We start from the raw sequence: 23,741 nt of genomic DNA on the forward strand, positions 1-23,741 counted from the left end.
CTCCTCCTCCTCCTCCTCCTCTTCCTGCCTTTCCCCTCCATTGTTCTCGGGCTGTTATCTCAAAAGAGCTCTACGCTTCCTCTGAAAGGACCCCTGGGGACTCTCTTCAGAACGCCCATGTTTTTTTGTTCATTTCTGTTCATATTTTTGGCTTTTCAGCTTGTGTGAACTCACTCGGTGTTCCTGTCTACACTTCAGTCATGAGTATTTAACACATGTGTAACAAATAAACCAGTCTTGGATTCACTTTTTGAAAAGAACCTGCTATATTGTAACTGTAGCATAAATGATAAAAACAGTAATGGTCTTCTAAAAAAAGTGTTGGGTGTGTGACCTCACTCCTGTGTGTTTCAGTGGTGGGTGTGTGACCTCACTCCTGTGCGTTTCAGTGTTGGGTGTGTGACCTCACTCCTGTGCGTTTCAGTGCTGGGTGTGTGACCTCACTCCTGTGCGTTTCAGTGGTGGGTGTGTGACCTCACTCCTGTGCGTTTCAGTGGTGGGTGTGTGACCTCACTCCTGTGCGTTTCAGTGGTGGGTGTGTGACCTCACTCCTGTGTGTTTCAGTGTTGGGTGTGTGACCTCACTCCTGTGTGTTTCAGTGGTGGGTGTGTGACCTCACTCCTGTGTGTTTCAGTGTTGGGTGTGTGACCTCACTCCTGTGCGTTTCAGTGGTGGGTGTGTGACCTCACTCCTGTGTGTTTCAGTGGTGGGTGTGTGACCTCACTCCTGTGCGTTTCAGTGTTGGGTGGCTCTCTAAATTTAAAACCTCTGGGTTTTAAATTTAGTTCCGCGCAGACCTATACTTAGAAACATAGAAGTAATTCAATCTAAATAAAAACCACATGACCCCCTGATACTCATGTGCTTCTTCTGTAGACCCTGTTGTGATGTAAACGTTTTGAATGCTTTGTCATTCAGCGTGATTCTAAGTGGAGTTGCTGCTAATAGGTTCCAATGGGGATGGGACTTGTAATGCTTTTTAAACGCTGGTCCTCATTTAAAAGTCTATGCCTCTAATTGGTACCAGCAAAATCAGCACATGTGCCCCTGACTGCCACACAGCGTAGATTCCTATTCTAAACTGCAGAGGGGCCTGGGGGGAGAGCAGCACAATAATGAAAGAGACCCACAATTACAGGGGCTGCAGGGAACACTCATTACTGCCTGGAAAGTTCACTTTAAAATGAGTTAAATATGAAAATAAACCTAATCAATTCAATGGCAGAAGTTTCGACTTGAAGTCTTTCTCAGTGTCGTCATTGACAAAGGAAGTTACTGAATTCAATTACAATCGTTTAACAAAAGAAGTGCCTTCATTATTTCTAGAACAGCTTTTGAACTAACATTTCTACAGTGAGATCATGGCTCCCCTCTGTTCTTAACCGTATGTAATACTGGCATGAGGTTTCTCATCCTCTCGGGTAAAGCAGTCAGGACTTCTTAAGGCAGCAAGACTGAGTTCCTCCGAGGAGCAGTTTGAAAGCTGTGGTGTAGTGACAGCTTGGAAGTCATTTTGAAGACCCATTGTAGTGGCTAGAGCTCTTGTTTTATGTGATTTTGGAACGAAGGAGGCTAGAGGAAGATTCTGATTGGCTGGTTCATATCAGGGTTGACATTCCTCAGTGTTAAAGGTGTTCTCTCTGGGTCTGGAGGAATTTCAGAATGATTTTCATAATCAGTACTTAGAATTTGCCACATCACTGCTAGTTTATATCGGGTCTTATTTATATCTTCTTAAAGAGTGGAGCTTTCTTTGGTATGAAAAACATCAGTGTTTGGTTCAGGTGGACCAGGGTATTAATTTAGTTAATATTAGTTATTCTTATTTATTTATTACTGATTTATGTGATTTCAGGATGTCTTCATTTAGTCTCAGTGCTTCCTTATTTTCTATTGACCTTCCTTATTACTTTATTTTGTTTAAAATCCTTTAAATTTTCCATAATATATTTTCCATTTACTGTGGTTCTATTAGCCTTCCAGGACACACCCAGAAACTAAGACCCACACACACTGAGACACAGACACACACACACTGAGACACAGACACACACAGAGACCCCCCCCCCACACACACACATTGAGACACACTCAACGTGTCACCTTTCTTGAACGGAATTCTCAGGAAACCGAACTCCAGCTCCGAGACAATGGCAGGAAGAGACTCTCTCTATTGGTGTGCACTGCAGCCCCTGCCCGGCAACACCGTGCTATGCAGTGCTGCTTAGTGTTGTGTTGCGTTGCTATGGAGACCGCAAGGCCTGACAAAAGGATTGTTTAACTTATTTATCTGTCTATCAATATATACATAATTTGATTTCCTTGGGATATCCTGATCTGACACACCCTCTTTTATAAAGGAATTAGAGCAGAAGAAGCACTGTTTGAAATGAATTTGCAGTTTGTTCCATGTGTTGGGGTGTGTATAGATCCCTCGGGGGCAAAAAACTCCCTACAAGGCAGGGAAACCTGACTAAACCTACCCCATAATGTTTAACAATATATATTTGAACATAAAATATAGTTCTAAAAGGAAACTTTTTCAATGCATTGAGTGTTTGAGATATCCCAGTTAATTTAATTTTTAAAACTACCCCTTCTGTCTGGAGACTTCAGCTCAAGAACGCCTTTACAATGTTCGCTATACTGAATGGTACCGCAGTCACAACAGCTGACTGAAGAACTGCTGGTTTAGGACAGAATAGCAAACAGTAATTCTTCAAACTGGATGCACAGAATCAAAAGTATTTGGGAATCTCTTCAGAAACACTCGGATTTGCTTTTAAAAGAGTCTGCTGTGTAAGTGTTTATCACATTGCCATTTACTTCCCATCGCCACATAATCAATGTGCAACTTAAAAGTTTTACAATATCAAAACATTAACCTCACGAAAAAAAAGATTATTAGTTTTTATCAGACGCCTTTATCCAAGGCGACTTGCAGAGATTAGGGTGTGTAAACTTTGCATCACTTACAACAACGTCTCACCCGAAAGACGGAGCACAAGGAGGTGAAGTGACTTGCTCAGGGTCACACAGTGAGTCGGTGAGTGAGCCGGGATTTGATCTGAGGACCTCCTGGTTACAAGCCCTTTTCTTTAACCACCAGGCCACACAGCCTCCTATTATAAACTTTTTATTGAAGCCAACTTAAAAATGATCCGAAGGGACTCGTGTAATTTCCCGTGGCTTGGCACTCTGTAGACTCTTTGTGTTTTCTTCCAGCATTTTTTGTTTTGCAAATAAGAAATGTATCCATTTTGATGTATCCATGCGATCTGGATGTACAGCACTCTACCAAATACCGAAAACAAATTCAACCATTCAGCTGAGTGTGTGTTGTTTAGAAACAGAGAGTGGTGGTTTTCCAGGGCTGTAATGTGATCAATGCAGATCTGGGGGGAAAATGTTTTCCTGATTTTTGTCTGTTTTTTTAATTTTTATTATTATTTTTTTTTAATATACATAAAACTGAACAAAAAAAAAACCTGAAAAAAAAAGGCCCAGTTTCATGAAGGCGGTTGTTTTTACATTATGTACCCCATTGGAGCTTGCAGACGGCTGTCTTGGCAAGTTGCTATTGCATTCAAACAAGTACTGTGAATGAAACAGTTATGGTGCAGTTCTACAGTTCACATTGCAGAAAACTGTGAAAATAATGGAACGGAAGGAAGGTGCTGGCGAGAAATTAAGATGCATATTTATTTATTTTCTGTTTCACTTGTATAAAATACACCCCATGTTTAAACAAGCATCTTTTGAAAAACGTAGACGAGAGTGAAAAATCAAGATGTCATTCTAAACTTTATTTATTATTTTTTTAAGCTGTGCTCGGACCCTTTTTAAGTTTAAATATTTTTTTAGTAAACTTACATGACATAAGCAATTAGTGTTTGTTTTTATTAGCACTGTATTTTCTTACATTTTTTCCCCATGGTAACATAAAATGAAGCTGAAAATGTGAACTTTGTGCTTAAAATAAACATTTACAATGTTAAATTCTTAGTATTGCAAATAAGCCCAAACCAGTGGATGATTAGCTCAAGTTCAGGAGCTGTTGCCTTGTGTGTGCTGCACTGAAAGTATTCTGTGTGGCTTCTTTTGTAGGTTCAATGTTTATTATTATTATTATTACAGTACAACGTCTCATATCTGACCCCCTGTGGACTGGGGTGTAGGCGGATATGTGCGAGTCAGATTTGCAAACATCTATAGAAAAAGCATTACACATCCATAAATAGGTTCGTGAACAAAAACAACACGCAACTTGCTAAATATATATTGTACCTCCACTTTATTTGACTGGATACTTGGATCAAGTTTCACAGACCCTATTTTACCGTCCTGACTTGTAAAACAATAAAAAAATAAAAATAAATTAATAATTTTTTACCTAATTTTGCTTGGCAGGCGCTGTTTTGTTCATTCTCAAGTATTGACATCTCTGGGTTTGTAAAACCAGTAGTTAAAGTTCACTTATTTGGTGTACATTCTAATTTCAGGTGTAAGCTGAATCTCTTAACTTCATTCAATTTGGGTTCCTGAGCAAAAAAATCCAACACAGCCATGATCCCAGATTCCTGTCACTTTTTTTTTTTTTTTTTTTTTTTTACTTCTCCTCACTTTCATCTCTGTTACAAAGCTTATTGACCCCTCTCTGTTCCTCCAGGTTCCCATAATTCCAGTTGTGATGTCGTCCTATAAAGAGTTCTACAATATAAAGGAGAACAAGTTCACCACAGGTAACCCCTCTCGCCTGTCTCCCTGAACGAGTTCACCACAGGTAACCCCTCTCGCCTGTCTCCCTGAACGAGTTCACCACAGGTAACCCCTCTCGCCTGTCTCCCTGAACGAGTTCACCACAGGTAACCCCTCTCGCCTGTCTCCCTGAACGAGTTCGCCACAGGTAACCCCTCTCGCCTGTTTCCCTGTGCGCGGGTTTGAAAATGCAGCTCTGCAGACTTGCAAATTCCTGATCTGATATTCCCGTCCTTCCTGCGTTATTATTCCCTTGTTTTACTAATCTGATATCTTCCTGATTCAATAACAGTCTTACCCAGCATTGTTCAGATTGTCCGAAGTTATTCTGATATTACAGTAGAACAGTTTTCATTGATATTCCACTTTTCCATTTTTTCTACCAATATATCAAAATGATTCCAGTGTTTTACAGCTGTCCCAGTGTTCTTCCACTATTCTAGTTTTGCTCCGATGGTATTCCGATCTCTCCTCCTCACTGCATCCCTCTCTCTCTCAGGGACCTGCGTGGTGCGGATCCTCCCCAGGATCGACACTAAAGGCCTGACTCCGGACGACGTTGCAGATCTTGCGGACCGCACCCGGCAAACCATGCTGTCCACCTTCCTGCAGCTCTCCAGCACCCCCTGCCCTGCCAGCGGGGAACATGCGGGACACACGCCGTGCAGCGCAGAGAGAGAGACCCACGACGTGCAGTGAGGAGACGCGCAGACACACCAACATGCAACCCCATCCCGCCTTTCCACGGGAGACACCTGCCAGCTTCTACAGTGCGTGAGAGAGGAGAGGGAGAGAGGGATAAGGGTGGCCGATCTTAAAATTGAGAAAGGAGTCAAGCAGACAAACGTTTCAGGCAATGCCTTCATTAGATGTTTATCTGTAACTGTATCATAAATCTGTGAAACTGGAGAAAATTCAATGCGGACAAGCATTTCCGGCTAGTGCCTTCTAGGGGTGTATCAATGAATCGTGATTCTACGAAACCAAAAGCACCACAACAACATAGCTCATTGTAGTTTACCAAATGGGTCCTGAATGAAGAGAAAGTATCTTTTTTTTTTTTTTTTTTTTTTTTAAACAAAATGGTCTGTCGTTAAATAATCATTTGATCTTCTACACATCGTACAAGCAGCCAAACATACGTCCTGATACGTATCGTACTGCGATTATTGTTGTTATTATAGGCAGTTTATCCAGAACTTCAAACACTCAGTTTTCCAGTATCTCTCCTACACATTACACTGATGAAGGCATTAAACGTTTGCTCTTACAGTTTCACCTCAGTAACACTGATGAAGGCACTAGCTGAAACGCTTGTCTGCTTGACTCAGTTTCTTCTAGTTTCTGTAACACTGATGAAGGCACTAGCTGAAACGCTTGTCTGCTTGACTCAGTTTCTTCTAGTTTCTGTAACACTGATGAAGGCACTAGCTGAAACGCTTGTCTGCTTGACTCAGTTTCTTCTAGTTTCAGTAACACTGATGAAGGCACTAGCTGAAACGCTTGTCTGCTTGACTCAGTTTCTTCTAGTTTCTGTAACACTGATGAAGGCACTAGCTGAAACGCTTGTCTGCTTGACTCAGTTTCTTCTAGTTTCTGTAACACTGATGAAGGCAGTAGCTGAAACGCTTGTCTGCTTGACTCAGTTTCTTCTAGTTTCTGTAACACTGATGAAGGCAGTAGCTGAAACGCTTGTCTGCTTGACTCAGTTTCTTCTAGTTTCTGTAACACTGATGAAGGCAGTAACTGAAACGCTTGTCTGCTTGACTCAGTTTCACTAGTTTCAGTAAGACTGATGAAGGCACTAGCTGTGTCTGCTTGACTTCATTTCTCTTGAGTTTTTTGATGAGTGTTTATGAAGTGCTTGAATCTTTTTTGATGTGCATTACCAGAAGGGTGTTGTGATCAGTCTCTTCAAAACCCACAAATACTCCCCTTTGTACACAGACACAAGACAGCATGGGTAATGTTTCAGGTACAAGAGAGAGAACACGAGAGAGAAAAGGATGGAAGGGACACGGGGCTGGTTGATCACCCAGTTTGTTTACATTCTCCCAAAGAAAGGTCGTGTTTTTTTTTATTTATTTATTTTTTTAGCTGTAAGGACACAATCTTCCTCCCCCCTTTGAAACCTGCTTGCCACTACATGTCTGTCACTCTGTGAGCCAAAAATCAAGTACAATAGTTTTGCCTTAATAGTTTAATGGTTAGATGGTTAAATGCATCATCTGAATGTTCCTGAAATGTAGAATTTCTTTCCTTGAAGCTCTTACTGAGTGTGTGTTCTCTAGAAGGACCTATTTCTGCTAAGTTCTTTATTTAACAGGCTTGCTGACTGCTCCGGGAAAAACTGCTTCTGCAAAGATTCCTCTAGGCTGATTGTTGGGAAGTGAGGATGGGAGGAAGAATATTAGCAAGGCTAATATGCTTCCCCACCCCAGCTTGCAAAAGCAGTCTTTTTGGAAGCAGTAATAGTAAACAAGCTAGTTCAGGAGGCAGGACAGACCTCCCCCTCCCACAGCACAGACCTCGGGACAGAGAGCAGCAGGGTGGAGCTGAGGGGGGCACATGTATAGCTCTGATAGTCCAGAATTAGACGTTTAACAGTTATAACTAGGGCTTCTGTTTTTGGGGTTTTATTAATTGTATTTTCCGGTGCTTATTTTTAGCTATTTGAGTTTTATGTAAATCGTTTTTTTTCGGGGCTTTCGTTTTTGATATACTGTATGAAATTAGTGTTTTCGGTTACTTTCCAAAATGCTTTTTTTGTGTCAAAATACGTATAGTAACTGGACAGTACTTGCACACTTAAGTTGTACCTTCTTTCCTTTGCTGTCTTCCACAACTAAATCCCTGTGGTCACGGGCATATTCTTCTGGGGTTTTTGTGTGTAGGCATTTTTGTACATTTCGCCACAATTCTTTTTTAAATCCTCCCATATTTTAACTGTAATACAGCTTTAAATCCCGCTAACAAGCCTCCATCCTGATTGTAATCTCGTTTTAAATCTCGCAAGCGGAGTCTCCAATAGAAATGTAGGAATGTTCTGTTACTCAGTAGTTGGGGTGGGTTTAAAGTATTCAGAACGAATCAATGATAGATACAAGTCAGGAAGGCGGGACATAGTCTAGCAGCACTGGAAAATATGTTTATTATTATTTTTGTAGTAGGTTTTATTTTTTAATGGGAAAAGGGTAAAGTCAACGTGACTCGATTAACCATTTCCACAGGTGTTTATTGGCTAGCCACCGATTTCATTATTTTTTTTGTATCGGGGGTATTTTATCGGTTAAATCCGAAAATCAGAAGCCCTAATTATAACTCGCATGTCAGAAATGAACCAATCACAGTGAAGTGTTTGTCAAAATTCCAGTCCATCTTATCCTGTGTGCAGGTGTCATCCCGAGCATACAACACCACACCTGCTGCCAGCGTTCAAAAATCAAAACTAAATGCACATCAAGGTACCTTTTGTAAAATGGATCGTCCAATTAACTGCACGAGATGGCACCCCTTCCACATCCTTCCACCCTACACACGGCAAATTCATTCTGATAGTGGTCTTAGCAGACAGAATGGCACCAAGCACTCCCAGTGAGACTGGGAATACAAGCTAGATGAGCCACTTCAGCAGAGCAGCTCAGAGCTCCAACAACTGATCTTTCTTTACATCTGTATATTTTATATTTTTTTACATTTTTATTTGCCTTCCTATTTTCTGTTTTGTCTCGGTGTGTTTTTAATATATATTTATTCGTATTTTTTAAAAATATGGCGTGTACCATGTGGTGTTTTGTTTTGAATATTTTCAATTTTGTTTACACATTTGTGTGTGTAGTTCTCTAGATGTACGGAGCCAGCACTGTGATTCATCGCAGAGCGCTGTAGTTATTATTCCAGGAATGAGCATGAGGCTAAATAACCTGAAAGTGAAATACAAACACAGCAGCACTGTCAGTGCTCTGAATGCCCCTGGGGCAGTCTGTTTATATAACAAGTACAATATGTGGGAAAAGTATGTTTAAACCTCCGGAACTAAAAGTACTGTACTAGGAACTAGCTAATACATTAAAGTACAGGGAACTCAGTACTGTACTGGGGATCTAAGAGACAGCTAATCCAATACAGTCTAGTCTACACAACTAACAGCACTACTGTGGATCTGAGAGACAGCTAATGCAATACAGTCTAGTCTACACAACTAACAGCACGGTACTGTACTAGTAACTCTGAAAGCCTGCTAATTCAATGCAGTCTAGTCCCAGCTTTATTGAACATTGACCATAACCCTACTTCATTGAATGGGCGCTGGTTTGTATCTTGAGTGCATGAGAGGGTGGGTGTGTTGCAGTCTAGCAGTGGCTCCAGAATGCCATGCTGACAGAACCTCTCCCTATTCCTAGAGACTGTGTTCTAGCCTGGAGAGCGGGCAGGGCTGCTGCAGTACCGTTTTTAACTAGATTCATCAGTCAGGCCTGTGCCGGCGCTGTGCTGTTTATTTGGTGTTTTATGTTTTAGTTTTAGTATTTATTTACACTGCAGCGTGCCAAAATTATGCATGAAAAAAAATCAGTAAAAACTGAGCGAGGTCTGAAAATCCTGGGTGACTTAAAATTGTAAATAAAATAATGTAAAATATATAAATTAAATCTATATTTATACCTCCCAATTAAGGCAACTTTTTTACCAGTCCTGATCTGCTCCTGTTGTGTAAATTGTGTAAAATCTACTTCAGTGTAAATTGAATATTAAGCCCCTCCCCCACGCATCTCTTAAATTCCCTCTGAGACCAACATGCTGTAAAACTACCAGCCGCCTTGCAGCAAAAACACCTGCTCGATTATCCATTGAAGTCTAGTCAAATAAATGAGATAACCAGGATGGAGACAAGACTACCTTTGCATAGCCATTTCTTATCTAGAACTTTACTAATTAAATGTTTATTTATAACAAGGAATTTTCAGTGTTTAATAGGAAGGCCACTTCCTGTAAATTCTCAAGTATGCAGTTGCAATCTGGCTGTCAGCCTCCGTGTTCACACAGCAGCAGGTGTACAGAGTTGGCCAGTTTGTTTCATACTTAGTTGAGTGCTGTGCTGTCTTCCACACAGATACATGCTGCAGTCATTCACACAGCGGGACGGAGGGCTTCTCAGGAATGCTCTTCTCATTGGTTATAGACATGTCAAACAGTTTAACCCTGAAGTTTAAATGCTTAGGATATTAAATGGAAACTCCTAACTGAGATCCATCATGTCTGGTAAATGTATTTGTGTTTCTTTTTTTTTTATTGTGTTTTTATCTTGTGATTATGGGGATGTGCTCACGTTTCTTTCTTTCTTTTGTTGTTGTTCATTGCTTGTATTTATTATTATTTGCCAAAAAAATGTGTGTTCTTGTATAACTTTTTTGTTTTTGTTTTGATATACTTTTCTGTTTTGGAAATAGAGAGGCGGGGAGGAAGGTTGATTTTTATCTTTAAGTAGCTTCAGGAGTACTTTCCATTTCTTTTTAACATTCCCCTTACTGGTGTTTGCAGTCATTCTGACTTCTTCTGTTGCTCCTCAATGGAATCCTTCTCACTTCTCTAGATCTGCCTTTACCTGGCTTTGAGCTGCTTTGAGCTGCTTTGAGCTTGCCTGGAGAACCCCAAGTGCCAGGCACTGAACAGCCTTCCTCATTCCATTCAAGTCACATGACAGTGTGACCTTTAAACTCTGCTCTGCCTATCTGCTCTCTGTATCCATGTAGAGAAGGGTCTGGGTTAGATCCATGTGGAGAAGGCTCTGGGTTAGATTGAGTCCTATTGTCACATGATTGTGCTTTTTATATGGTGCTTGCATTAAAAATGTAAACTGCCTTTTTTAACTTTGATTTTCTAGTATTTAGACACGGACAGAGAGAGCTAGGGTAGGTGGGAAGTAATGCAAGTGTTTGGACAGCCAGAACATAAATAATACAAGACAAAAACTAACCGGACAGCTTCCTCTGTTCCAGTTTTTCTTTGTTTCCTTCGCTTGTGAAGTCCAAGCTAAACAATCGATGTACAGACACCTGCAGCTCATGGTTGGCCAATGTGGTATAACCCTGCTGTCGCTGTTACCTACTTGTGGGATCAACTATTTAAGTTTGATGTTGGGCAATCGAAAACTAACCCTGGGTTGCTGTTTAATGGATTTTGTCTTTTTTTTTTTTTTGTAAATTACTTTTTGATCAGTGTAAGTATGCTTGTTGCTCTGGACAAAAAAAAACATGAAGACTTCTAAAGACTGCATTAAGTGGAAATGCCTTTTTTGTCCTCCACCTTGGAACTTTTTTTTCAGTGGATTTGGACGATTTAAAAAAACATTTTAAAATAAACTTGAAAGATAATCCATTCAGTTCAGAATTATCTTTGCACTGGACAAAGGACCTAACTCCTCCCTCATCCAACCCCCATAGGATGCTGCCACCATTCCGTCACTGCAACCCCCCAATAAGATTGAACTGTAAATATTACAAGCTCTTTTGATTGGGTGTTTGGGACCAGGTAATTAGCATTTAGGGGGTGGAAGAGCCAGTGAATGCAATTTTAAAAAGTGTAACCTATAAAACTAAAAACTACACCTACCAGCATGCATCTATCCTCATCGTAACAGTGAGGACTGATGGTTGCTGAAGAATTGCTACTGAAATAATCAGGAGATTGCCAGTCGCAATCTGAACAGTCAGTAATCAGAATGAAAACTACAGCTCCTAGCATGCCTCTGCACTAGCGGGAACAGAGGGATGATGGGAGCTGTAGTTCTTTATACAGGTAGCTGAAGAAGTATTACTAAAATGATACATTCTTATCAGCACCAGTAATATTATGACTGCCCCCATTATGCTGATGATCTCCGTTTCTTTGCTTGTATTTATATACTTCAGTTTGAAATACACAGATATTTCACCAACAACGCTATAGATAAAAAGGTACTGCTGCTTCCTGGTACCTAATCACTTCCTGTTGTGCTGGAGGTCAAACTCCCTCAGAGGGTCTCACTGCAATCAGACTGTGTGACCTACAGCACAGCAACCAGCTTCCCTAAATCTCCCTTCCATGTGCTACGCAGTCTCAACACACAGTTTTGAAAGAGACACGTGCTATAGTCCCACGCTTCCTTGGTCACCTGCAGAGTGAAATCATCCACGCCTTCTTACATTAACCAGCCAGCTGCTGCTGCTTCCTCCATTGCAACCCCAAGGAGACTAGGAAGTGAAACAGAAACAGGCTTCCGGAAAGTAAGGCATGCAGAATTTGGTGTAGTACAAGATACTGCCCTGTGTGTTTCTTAACTGCACGTGAGACCTCGAAACCCTTATAAGTTATACTATGCGTTTATCACAGCTTACCATGGTTTACTATGTTTATGAATATGCCTTACTGTACTTGTCTGTGCTTTACCATGCTTTTACTATATGTTATTACACCTTGCTGTGCTTTTACTGTGGGAGACATTTATAGGGGTAGTGAGACTGGGAGGAAGATGGATTAATGAAGGCTCCTGCTGGCTCTGCTGCCCCTGTGGTCCGGCGGTTGGTTTTGCAGAATGCAGTGTGCGTCTCTATTGCATTGTGCAGTATTGTCTTGACAGGTTTCTGCTGTAGATTGTGCCTGCTGTCTGCATATAGACTTTGTGTGTATATACTTGTCTAGGGACGTCCTGTATACAAATGATATACTGTATATGTTTTATAAACTCTGTTGAAAGGGACCTGCGTGTTTGTTGTTTTATTTTATAGGTATTGAGAAATTAACCAGTGAGGATTTGTTAACGTTCCAGCGCAAGAGTTTTATATTTAACTGCACCCGACACCCCGCGGATTAGTGTATAGAACACACACCCGACACCCGCGGATTAGTGTAAATAACACACACCCGACACCCCGCGGATTAGTGTAAAGAACACGCACCTGACACCCCACGGATTAGTGTAAATAACACACACCCGACACCCCGCGGATTAGTGTAAAGAACACACACCCGACACACTGCGGATTAGTGTAAATAACACACACCCGACACCCCGCGGATTAGTGTATATAACACACACCCGACACCCCGCGGATTAGTGTAAAGAACACACACCCGACACCCCGCAGATTAGTGTAAAGAACACGCACCCGACACCCCGCGGATTAGTGTATATAACACACCCGACACCACACGGATTAGTGTATACAGGGCAGCAGTGTGGAGTAGTGGTTAGGGATCTGGACTCTTGACCGGAAGGTTGTGGGTTCAATCCCCAGTGGGGGACACTGCTGTTGTACCCTTGAGCAAGGTACTTTACCTAGATTGCTCCAGTAAAAGCCCAACTGTATAAATGGGTAATTGTATGTAAAAATAATGTGATATCTGTATAATGTATAATGTGATATCTTGTAACAATTGTAAGTCGCCCTGGATAAGGGTGTCTGCTAAGAAATAAATAATAATAATAATAATAATATACACACACCCGGCACCCCGCGGATTAGTGTACACACACCCCCGACACACTGCAGATTAGTGTATATAACACACACCTGACACCCCGCGGATTAGTGTATATAACACACACCTGACACCCCACGGATTACTGTATATAACACACACCCCCGACACACTGCAGATTAGTGTATATAACACACACCCGACACACTGCAGATTAGTGTATATAACACACGCGACACACCGTGGATTAGTGTATACACACACCTGACACCCCACAGATTAGTGTAAATAACACACACCCGACACCCCGCGGATTAGTGTATATAACACACACCCGACACACTGCGGATTAGTGTAAATAACACACACCCGACACCCCGCGGATTAGTGTATAGAACACACACCCGACACACTGCGGATTAGTGTATATAACACACACCTGACACCCCACGGATTACTGTATATAACACACACCCCCGACACACTGCAGATTAGTGTAAATAACACACACCCGACACACTGCAGATTAGTGTATATAACACACACCTGACACCCCGCGGATTAGTGTATATAAGAGACATCCTACAAACCACGTATGTTGCCATTTAAGAATTTCAGGATTCTAGTCACATCCCTGCTTGTAAAGGCAGTGTAACGCAGTTTAAATCCTGCCCTGCAGCCCCTGTCTAACTGGGCTGTATGGACATGACACCCTCCCCCAGCGTGTAAAGACACAGTCTATCCTGTAGGGGCAGTTTTAAAACAATGCCAGAATGTAAAAAAGTTACAATGAAGAAAAGGATTTAAAATTACTTTATTATCATATGAAATATAAATAGACACAAATATAGATTTACATTTTTTTAAAATCATTATTGTTGGTACACATTGTTTTCCAGCATGGTTTAGCTGCATGCAAATTTAAATACAGTAGCACCGATTGAAATCCTCGGAGAACACAGTGTGTGTCTCATTGTGTCAGTGTGTTTCTGCATGTATAAGATTGTCAGTGTGTTTATGCATGTGTAGTGTAGACTGTGTGTCAGTGTGTTTCTGCGTGTGCAGTGTAGTCTGTGTGTTTCTGCATGTGTAGTGTAGACTGTCAGTGTGTTTCTGCATGTGTAGTGTAGTCTGTGTGTTTCTGCGTGCAGTGTAGTGTGTGTCAGTGTGTTTCTGCGTGTGCAGTGTAGTGTGTGTAGTGTAGACTGTCTGCATGTCTGTGTGTGTATTTGACATCCAGTTTTGTCCCAGTTGTGTCTGTGCAGAGGTCAAAGTGCACGGCTGAAATCTTGGGTGTGTCATCGATTCTCTTTGCAGGAACCTGAAAAACAAAATAAAGCGCTGCCAGGAAGTACGTCCGTACCAAGTGACACCACAATCACACAGCAAAGAGAGACGTTTGTGTGCGTGTCTCAGTGTCAGTATGTGTCTCAGTCTCGTGTGTCAGTGTCTCAGTGTATGTTAGTGTGTATCAGTGTCTCAGTGTGTGTTAGTGTGTGTCAGTATGTGTGTCTCAGTGCATATTGTGCTGCAGTCTCAGTCTCTCACTCACAGCTGGGCAGCCTCTCCTCCAGCAGCAGGATCTGTTCACTCAGAGACTCGATGCGGTCCAGCTCCTGCAGCCTCTCCCAGAACGCAGTGATGTCATCGTCTCTCAGCTCCTCCAAGCTGACCGGCACGAGACGAGAGACCAGAGAGACAGCTCGCTCCACACGCTGGAGAGAGGGAGAGGAGAGAGTAAAATAGAGTCCATGGAGAGGGGGGAGAGGGGTGGGTATGAGTGTGTTTGTCATTGAAAAGTCTATTTTAGTAGTTCTGAATTCATCACAAGTGAGTGTTTTATAGTTATGGATGAGATGGGAGGAGGAGAGGGGAGATGGAGATGGAGAGAGAAAGGTGGAGAAGGAGATGAGTTTGACTTGGTGTTGGTGTGCAGTTCAGTGCAGTGTATGTTACAATGAGCTCTGCTCTCACCCTCTCCAGATTCTCTATTTTACTCCTCAGAGTCTTCACCTCTTCTCTCAGCTCTCCAGACACAGGGTCTTCAACAAATCAAAAGTCAGAAAACAGAATTCAATTTCATTTCAGACATTATCAGTGCAATTCAAATTCACTTCATACTAGATCAGTGTAATTCAAATTCCCTTCTCTTTTCATTTCAAATTCATCAGTCAGCCGCTATGACCTGGGCGAGCAGTGAGGTCTCGAATGGCCTCGACTCGCTCGCGATCGTTCTCTTGCTCGCCCTCGTCTCTTACCCGCGGCCTCCACTCTTTCACATGATTTCCCATCAGGCCTCAGGTGGTAACCATGGTGACAAGAGCAGACAAAGCTTCCGGGAGTGTTGACACAGATCTGAGCGCAGGAGCGGAGAGGAGAGAGGCACTCGTTCACATCTGAGAGAGGGGAGAGAGGCACTCGTTCACATCTGAGAGGAGAGGAGAGAGGGGAGCGACACAGATCTGAACGCAGGAGCAGAGAGGAGAGAGACACTCGTTCACATCTGAGAGGAGAGAGGCACTCGTTCACATCTGAGAGGAGAGGAAAGAGACACTTGTTCACATCTGAGAGGAGAGAGGCACTCGTTCAAATCTGAGAGGAGAGAGGCACTCGTTCACATCTGAGAGGAGAGGCACTCGTTCACATCTGAGAGAGGGGAGAGAGGCACTCGTTCACATCTGAGAGGAGAGGAGAGAGGGGAGCAACACAGATCTGAACGCAGGAGGCGAGACACTCGTTCACATCTGAGAGGGGAGAGAGGCACTCGTTCACATCTGAGAGAGGCACTCGTTCCCATCTGAGAGAGGGGAGAGAGGCACTCGTTCACATCTGAGAAAGAGGAGAGGGGTGAGAGGCACTCGTTCACATCTGAGAGGAGAGGAGAGAGGCACTCGTTCGCATCTGAGAGGAGAGGACAGAGGCACTCGTTCACATCTGAGAGGAGAGGAGAGAGGCACTCGTTCACATCTGAGAGAGGGGAGAGGCACTCGTTCACATCGGAGAGAGGGGAGAGAGGCACTCGTTCACATCTGAGGAGAGAGGCACTCGTTCACATCTGAGAGGAGAGAGGCACTTGTTCACATCTGAGAGGAAAGGAGAGAGGGGAGCGACAGATCTGAACGCAGGAGCAGAGAGGAGAGAGACACTCGTTCGCATCTGAGAGGAGAGGAGAGAGGCACTCGTTCACATCTGAGAGGAGAGGAGAGAGGCACTCGTTCACATCTGAGAGAGGGGAGAGGCACTCGTTCACATCGGAGAGAGGGGAGAGAGGCACTCGTTCACATCTGAGGAGAGAGGCACTCATTCACATCTGAGAGGAGAGAGGCACTCGTTCACATCTGAGAGGAGAGGAGAGAGGCACTCGTTCACATCTGAGAGAGGGGAGAGAGGCACTCGTTCACATCTAGAGGAGAGAGGCACTCGTTCACATCGGAGAGAGGGGAGCGACACAGATCTCGTTCACATCTGAGAGAAGAGAGAGACACTTGTTCACATCTGAGAGAGGAGAGAAGCACTAGTTCACATCTAAGAAAGGGGATGGGGGATTGAAAGGGAAAAGAAGGGCAGTGTGAGAGGGGGGAGAATTTCTCACAATTGCATAAACAGTTCTCTAGATACATGTAGAAGACACTTTGGGATCCAGTGGTTAAAGAAAAGGGCTTGTAACCAGGAGGTCCCCAGTTCAAATCCCGGCTCACTCCTGACTCACTGTGTGACCCTGAGCAAGTCACTTCACCTCCTTGTGCTCCATCTTTCGGGTGAGACGTAATTGTAAGTGACTCTGCAGCTGATGCATAGTTCACACACCCTAGTCTCTGTAAGTCGCCTTAGATAAAGGCGTCTGCTAAATAAACAAATAATAATAAATAATAATAATAATAATAATAATGTTGTAAAAATGTAAGTGTGACAGACGGACAGACAGGTGGTCAGAGAGCCTCCACACACACACACGTTCTGATACTCTCAATAACATGCTAAAAATGTCCTGAGCATGTTTCATACTGTTCTTGAGATATATGCAAAACTATACAAAGACATATGGACACACAGGGAGATGGACAGACACAGAGACACAGGGAGATGCACAGATAGATGTATGTGAAATGACAGCCAGCTGGTTGGTAGGAGCTCACCAGTTTGGCAGTAGTTCCCAGTCCAGCCCGGTTTACAGGAGCAGAGCCCCGGCTGCCTGCCACACACCCCTGCATTGAGACATGGCCTGGGACACTGAGCTGGGAAGCGAGGGCAGGAGTTAGAATACCTGATTGACAAGGTCCTGAGCGTCTCCCCTGGTACAGGGACGAGCTTTACCATGCTTTCACTGTGCTTCATTAGACTTTACCATGCTTTCACTGCGTTTCATTACACTTTACCATGCTTTCACTGTGCTTTACTACACTTTACCATGCTTTCACTGTGCTTCATTACACTTTACCATGCTTTCACTGTGCTTTACTACACTTTACCATGCTTTCACTGTGCTTTACTATATTTTACTACACTGTGCTGTGCTTTATTACACTTTGCTATGCTTTACCATGCTCTCACTGCTTTATCATACTTCTTTTACTATGGTAAGTCTTTATTAGGGCGTTCTTGTGGCTATGTGGTACTTGCCTATATCACAGCTGAGTGAGTGAGGGGAGCGCTTTCTCCAGCCAGGACAGCAGATGGCACTAGTCTGCAGAACCTCTTTGTGAACCTGACGGAAAGACACTCTGTAGGACGTCCTGCAAGACACAGCAAGGGTCAGAGGTCAGAGAGAAACAGGTGGGGATGACATCAGCTGGAGTGAGGCGACAGCGTGGGAGAAGTACGAGTGGACAAGTACAGCGCAGTTAAAAGCAGAGAAAGGAACATCTTTAAATTAAATTTTGAATTGCTTTAATCAGAAAACATTGCAGCTTAAAGTCTAACAGCTGCATGTCTTTTTCTGATAACAAGCTGTAACTTGGAGCAGCTGATTCAAATTGTTGATATTAATGATTGTTGTGATGATGATGAGGATGACTCTCCGCAGCACTGACCGGTAGGAGCTGCAGATCCTGTGTCCCGGGCAGCTGGTCAGGTAGGGCCTGTACACGGGCTGAACGGAGCTCTCATTGTAAACCAGGGGCACCCTGACAGTCTTCTGAGAGCACACCCTGAGGATAACACAGACACAGAGAGAGACTGAGAGAGAGACCGACAGAGAAACGGAGAGACAGTCAGACAGGCACCCTCCCTGACAGTCTTCTGAGAGCACACCCTGAGGATAACACAGACACAGAGAGAGACTGAGAGAGAGTTAGACAGGCACCCTCCCTGACAGTCTTCTGAGAGCACACCCTGAGGATAACACAGACACAGAGAGAGACTGAGAGAGAGACCGAGAGAGAAACAGAGAGACAGTCAGACAGGCACCCTCCCTGACAGTCTTCTGAGAGCACACCCTGAGGATAACACAGACACAGAGAGAGACTGAGAGAGAGACCGAGAGAGAAACGGAGAGAGACACAGTCAGACAGGCACCCTCCCTGACAGTCTGTTGAGAGCACACCCTGAGGATAACAGACACAGGGAGAGGGAGTGAGAGAGAGAAATGCACACACACAATTAAACACACACACAGATCAGGCTTGTTAAAATACCAACATCTTTTGGAAATGAAAATAACTAAACGTGGGCCTCTCAGTTTCAACTGAATGCCCAGAGAGAAGAGCGAGCTGCTCTAATCAGTCCCAGTGACTGGAAACTTCAAAACCTCAACATGTGTGTCCCAGGAAGCCAGCCGAGATATCTGTGGGGCGACAGAGTGACTGCATGTGTTAAACTCAGAGAATACAAATGTGAACATACAGTGTCAGTAGTGTGTACGCCACAGGACTGATTCACCTGCCATAGCACTGTCAATAGGGTGTACGCCACAGGACTGATTCACCTGCCATAGCACTGTCAATAGAGTGTACGCCACAGGACTGATTCACCTGCCATAGCACTGTCAATAGGGTGTACGCCACAGGACTGATTCACCTGCCATAGCACTGTCAATAGAGTGTACGCCACAGGACTGATTCACCTGCCATAGCACTGTCAATAGGGTGTACACCACGGGACTGATTCATCTGCCATAGCACTGTCAATAGAGTGTACACCACAGGACTGAACCACCTGCCATAGCACTGTCAATACAGTGTACACCACGGGACTGATTCATCTGCCATAGCACTGTCAATAGAGTGTACACCACAGGACTGATTCACTTGCCATAGCACTGTCAATAGAGTGTACGCCATGGGACTGATTCACCTGCCATAGCAGTGTCAATAGACTTTTCACTACAGGACTGATTCACTTGCCATAGCACTGTCAATAGAGTGTACGCCACAGGACTGATTCACCTGCCATAGCAGTGTCAATACTGTACACCACAGGACTGATTCACCTGCCATAGCACTGTCTATAGACTGTACACCACAGGACTGATTCACCTGCCATAGCACTGTCAATAGGGTGTACACCATGGGACTGATTCACCTGCCATAGCAGTGTCAATAGACTGTACACCACAGGACTGATTCACCTGCCATAGCACTGTCTATAGACTGTACACCACAGGACTGATTCACCTGCCATAGTACTGCCAATAGGGTGTACACCATGGGACTGATTCACCTGCCATAGCAGTATCAATAGACTGTACACCACGGGACTGATTCACCTGCCATAGCACTGTCTATAGACTGTACACCACAGGACTGATTCACCTGCCATAGCAGTGTCAATAGACTGTACACCACAGGACTGATTCACCTGCCATAGCACTGTCTATAGACTGTACACCGCAGGACTGATTCACCTGCCATAGTACTGCCAATAGGGTGTACACCATGGGACTGATTCACCTGCCATAGCAGTGTCAATAGACTGTACACCACGGGACTGATTCACTTGCCATAGCACCATTTTGTTTTTTTTGGAAAAAAACAACAACCTTTAGTAACCCTGGTTAAACTTACCTTCCTGTTTTAGGCAGATGACCTTTGACCCCGAGGCTTACACAAAGGGGTGCCCACAGAAATACTCCCAAGAGGCTTAGCATTGCTCGGCTAAAATGGAAAAGTAGGTTCGTCTGTCTGACTGTCTGTCTGTGCGCCTGTCCGACAGTACAGGCTCTCTCTGAAATAACAAAACAAAAATATTATACATTGGCTTGCTGTAGTGCTGAACTCAAACATACAAGAAACTGAGTCAAGCAGACAAGCGTTTCAGCTAGTGCCTTCATCAGTGTGACTGAAACTAGAAGAAACTGAGTCAAGCAGACAAGCGTTTCAGCTAGTGCCTTCATCAGTGTGACTGAAACTAGAAGAAACTGAGTCAAGCAGACAAGCGTTTCAGCTAGTGCCATCATCAGTGTGACTGAAACTAGAAGAAACTGAGTCAAGCAGACAAGCGTTTCAGCTAGAGCCTTCATCAGTGTGACTGAAACTAGAAGAAACTGAGTCAAACAGACAAGCGTTTCAGCTAGTGCCTTCATCAGTGTGACTGAAACTAGAAGAAACTGAGTCAAGCAGACAAGCGTTTCAGCTAGAGCCTCCATCAGTGTTACAGAAACTAGAAGAAACTGAGTCAAACAGACAGACACCCTTCTGAGTGTTGGCTGTATTACCACTGATATAATACAGCCTTTGGGAAGAAAAGAGGGATCTTTCCCTTATGATTGTTTGCTTGTTCTTGCTTACAGGGAGACTTGTGCAGCACAGCCACATGGTCAAGTAGGATTATATTGAGCGTATCTATTGTCCGTCTGTCTATCTATCTACGTGTCTATCTGTCTGTATATATCTATATTATACTGTGTGTATTTCAGTCTGTTTTGTGTCTGTCTCCGTTTGGAATTTGTGCATATCTATGTCTGTCTCTGTGTCAGTCTCTCTGTCGATCGGTATGACCGTCATATAAGAGAGTCAGCGGAACAGATTAACTGATATGAGACAGAATCCGCTGGATATATTAACCGATATAGAGACAGGGTCGACTGGACATGTCAACCCCACCGGGCAGCGGTCTTACCTTTCTGAAGTAAGCGATACCGGCAGTACTTCCAAACGAGGACACGCGGAGGTGCTTCTGCAGTGACGGTGTTCAGAAGGACACCCGCAGCTCCAAAAAATCATGAAAAAACCACTCTTTATTCTTACAAATACTAAAAGAAACTATAAAAATAAATTAATTGACAAACGTTTTCAATGGTTCAAAAATGTATCCTCTTCAAAATATTATATTTAACTTCATAAACAACAACTACGATAATAATAATAATAATAATAATAATAATAATAATAATAATAATAATAATAATAATAATAATAATAATAATAATAATAATAATAAGTTCACAATCCTCACGTCTTTTTTGTGCCTCACAGAACTTTATTGTATTTAGCTGGTTGTGTTTATTTTATATTTTTATTTTAATAATTAATTATAATCGGGTTTTTTTAAATGCTATAAAAGTTACAGTAAATTTAATCTCAATGATAAACGAACTTTATTGTATTTAGCTGGTTGTGTTTATTTTTTATTTTATTTTATTTTTTTAACTAATTAAATAATTAATTATAATCGGGTTTTTTTAACAGCTATAAAAAATTACAGTAAATTTAATCTCAATGATAAACGAACGAACAATTTCAATTAAAACAAAAAAATAAATAAATAAAAACCCGGCACGGAGCTGTCTTGGGCGACGTAATAATAAAACTTAAAATAAATTATTATTGTTATAATTGTTATTTCTATTAAAAAAAAAAAAAAGTTTTCACGAGTGTCTGCTTTGTCTCTGACTAAACTACTAAGAGCAGAGTTTAGCAAAGTAACGTCGACCGACCGCCCTTCCGACCACCAGAGAAGTAAATCCTAAAGAAATTGGGATTTTCTTTACACTCCTCAAGCACCCTTTCTCCCCCTCCCATCTCCCTCTCTCTCCCCACTCTCTCCTTCTCTCTGTAGTCCTCCCTTCTCTCTCTCTCTCTCTCAAAAATCTGAGACTGGATATTTCTTTAACCAAAGGAAATTCTTTTTTTTTTTTTTCCTATAGGAAATCCATTATTTGTACAAGGGACAGCCTCACCCCCTCCCTCTGTCTGCCGTTCTCTCCCTCCTTCTCATGCTCTCTCTCTCTCTCTCCCTCTCTCTCCCTCTTCCCCATTTTCTCTCTGCTCTGTGCTCTCCCCAGCAAAACATTTTAAGAAATAACGAAAGCCCTTTGCACATTCTCATTGTGATGTATTATTAATGAACCGCTCGCCCGCGGCCCCACAAGCCCGTGTCCGTGGGTGATGGAAAGTGTTCACGGTGTGTAATCCTCTCGGGGAATTCTCCTGAGACCACGGCGCGTCGCTGGGGTTTAAAAGGTCGTGACTTTCAAACATGACATTAACCCCGCAGGGTTCAGCTTGACATTCAGTAAATAGGATTGTATTTATTTTTCCGTCAGCTTTTCAAAACCTTCATTTCCATGACAATACCCCGATTCCTCGCTAGCTCTCTCCCACGGACTGACCTGCAATACAGCGCTGGATCATTTACAGAATTAAGTTCTAAAAACGATTTTACTGTCAAATCACATATTGCGCAAAATTAATTAAAACAATATAAGTTACATATTCGGCCAAAACGCAGTTACAGACTGATTTGTATTGCTTTATTTATTTATTTATTTATTTATTAGAAAGCAAGTTTACTTAAACTGCTCTTAACACAATTACAAAATACCCCGCATTCTGACCTGAGTATCTTAAGTATTTCTTATCCCGAACGTTGTTTCCATCATAAAATTAAACACTGCAGCTACATTATCCCTTTCATTCTCTAAAATCGCAGCAATCTCTAGCAGCACATTGGGCTCCATCACTAGTATAGTCACAGCGCCACCCCACCCACAGCAGACCCGTTTTATTGAGGTTCCCACCTTCATTAGAACTCTCTGAAGCAGGTGGAACCATTTTAGACGGAGAATCATTTTACTCGACCACATCAACCCTTTTGATTTTTGCACGGCGGTTATGTTAATTAGGTACGTAATTTGCATAGCATTCCTCATACTGACGGAATTAGGGTTTTGTGACTATTCTCACCCTTCCTGTCCCTGTTAGATTTTTGCTCGGAACACGAAAAAACAGTCGGACAGTTCAAACCACGACACAAAAACGGTCCAGGACGGTCTGAAAAGCTTCGATAGTATGTCCTCTCTGTCTATTGTTTTATAATCCTTTGAAGAAATGTGTATACTATTGCCGCCCTCATGTGGTTGGAAACGAGAATTGCACCGAGCATGTTTTTTAAAGAATAAACAATTTTCATTTTAAATATATTCAATTTTATCAGAACTTTGAACTTTCTTCATTAAGATGAATACAGTGTTACGGATTGTATATATTAGCAATATGGTTGTATTGAATTACATTTTAACTACAGTTTAAGATCTCTAGACTAGACTGTACAGGAATTAGGAGGCTGTGTGGTCCAGTGGTTAAAGAAAC

General features: G+C 42.7%; 2 protein-coding genes across 2 annotated transcripts in view; one reads left to right on the top strand and one right to left on the bottom strand.

Annotated features, from left to right (window-relative positions):
- The window catches only part of LOC117433920 (1-acyl-sn-glycerol-3-phosphate acyltransferase alpha-like), a 32,100-nt gene extending 19,607 nt beyond the window's left edge, over nucleotides 1–12,493 (top strand). Inside the window, exons 6-7 of the mRNA XM_059009119.1 lie at nucleotides 4,670–4,742; nucleotides 5,258–12,493. Coding sequence (XP_058865102.1) covers nucleotides 4,670–4,742; nucleotides 5,258–5,457 — 273 coding nt within the window. The 3' untranslated portion in view covers nucleotides 5,458–12,493. The remainder of the gene's footprint in view (nucleotides 1–4,669; nucleotides 4,743–5,257) is intronic.
- Nucleotides 12,494–14,079: 1,586 nt separating this feature from the next.
- LOC117434264 (epidermal growth factor-like protein 8) lies at nucleotides 14,080–23,454 on the bottom strand. Its single transcript, XM_059009120.1, has 10 exons — nucleotides 23,337–23,454; nucleotides 21,271–21,360; nucleotides 20,217–20,376; nucleotides 18,246–18,362; nucleotides 17,836–17,948; nucleotides 17,352–17,450; nucleotides 15,474–15,611; nucleotides 15,190–15,257; nucleotides 14,768–14,930; nucleotides 14,080–14,536 (listed from the first exon to the last, which is right to left on the bottom strand). Exons 3-10 carry the CDS (start codon nucleotides 20,297–20,299, stop codon nucleotides 14,514–14,516), a joined length of 804 nt encoding a protein of 267 aa, XP_058865103.1. The 5' UTR covers nucleotides 20,300–20,376; nucleotides 21,271–21,360; nucleotides 23,337–23,454; the 3' UTR covers nucleotides 14,080–14,513.
- Between the last annotated feature and the right edge of the window lie 287 nt (nucleotides 23,455–23,741).

The sequence above is a fragment of the Acipenser ruthenus genome, chromosome 38 (genome assembly GCF_902713425.1).
Source record: "Acipenser ruthenus chromosome 38, fAciRut3.2 maternal haplotype, whole genome shotgun sequence".
Lineage (NCBI taxonomy): Eukaryota > Metazoa > Chordata > Actinopteri > Acipenseriformes > Acipenseridae > Acipenser > Acipenser ruthenus.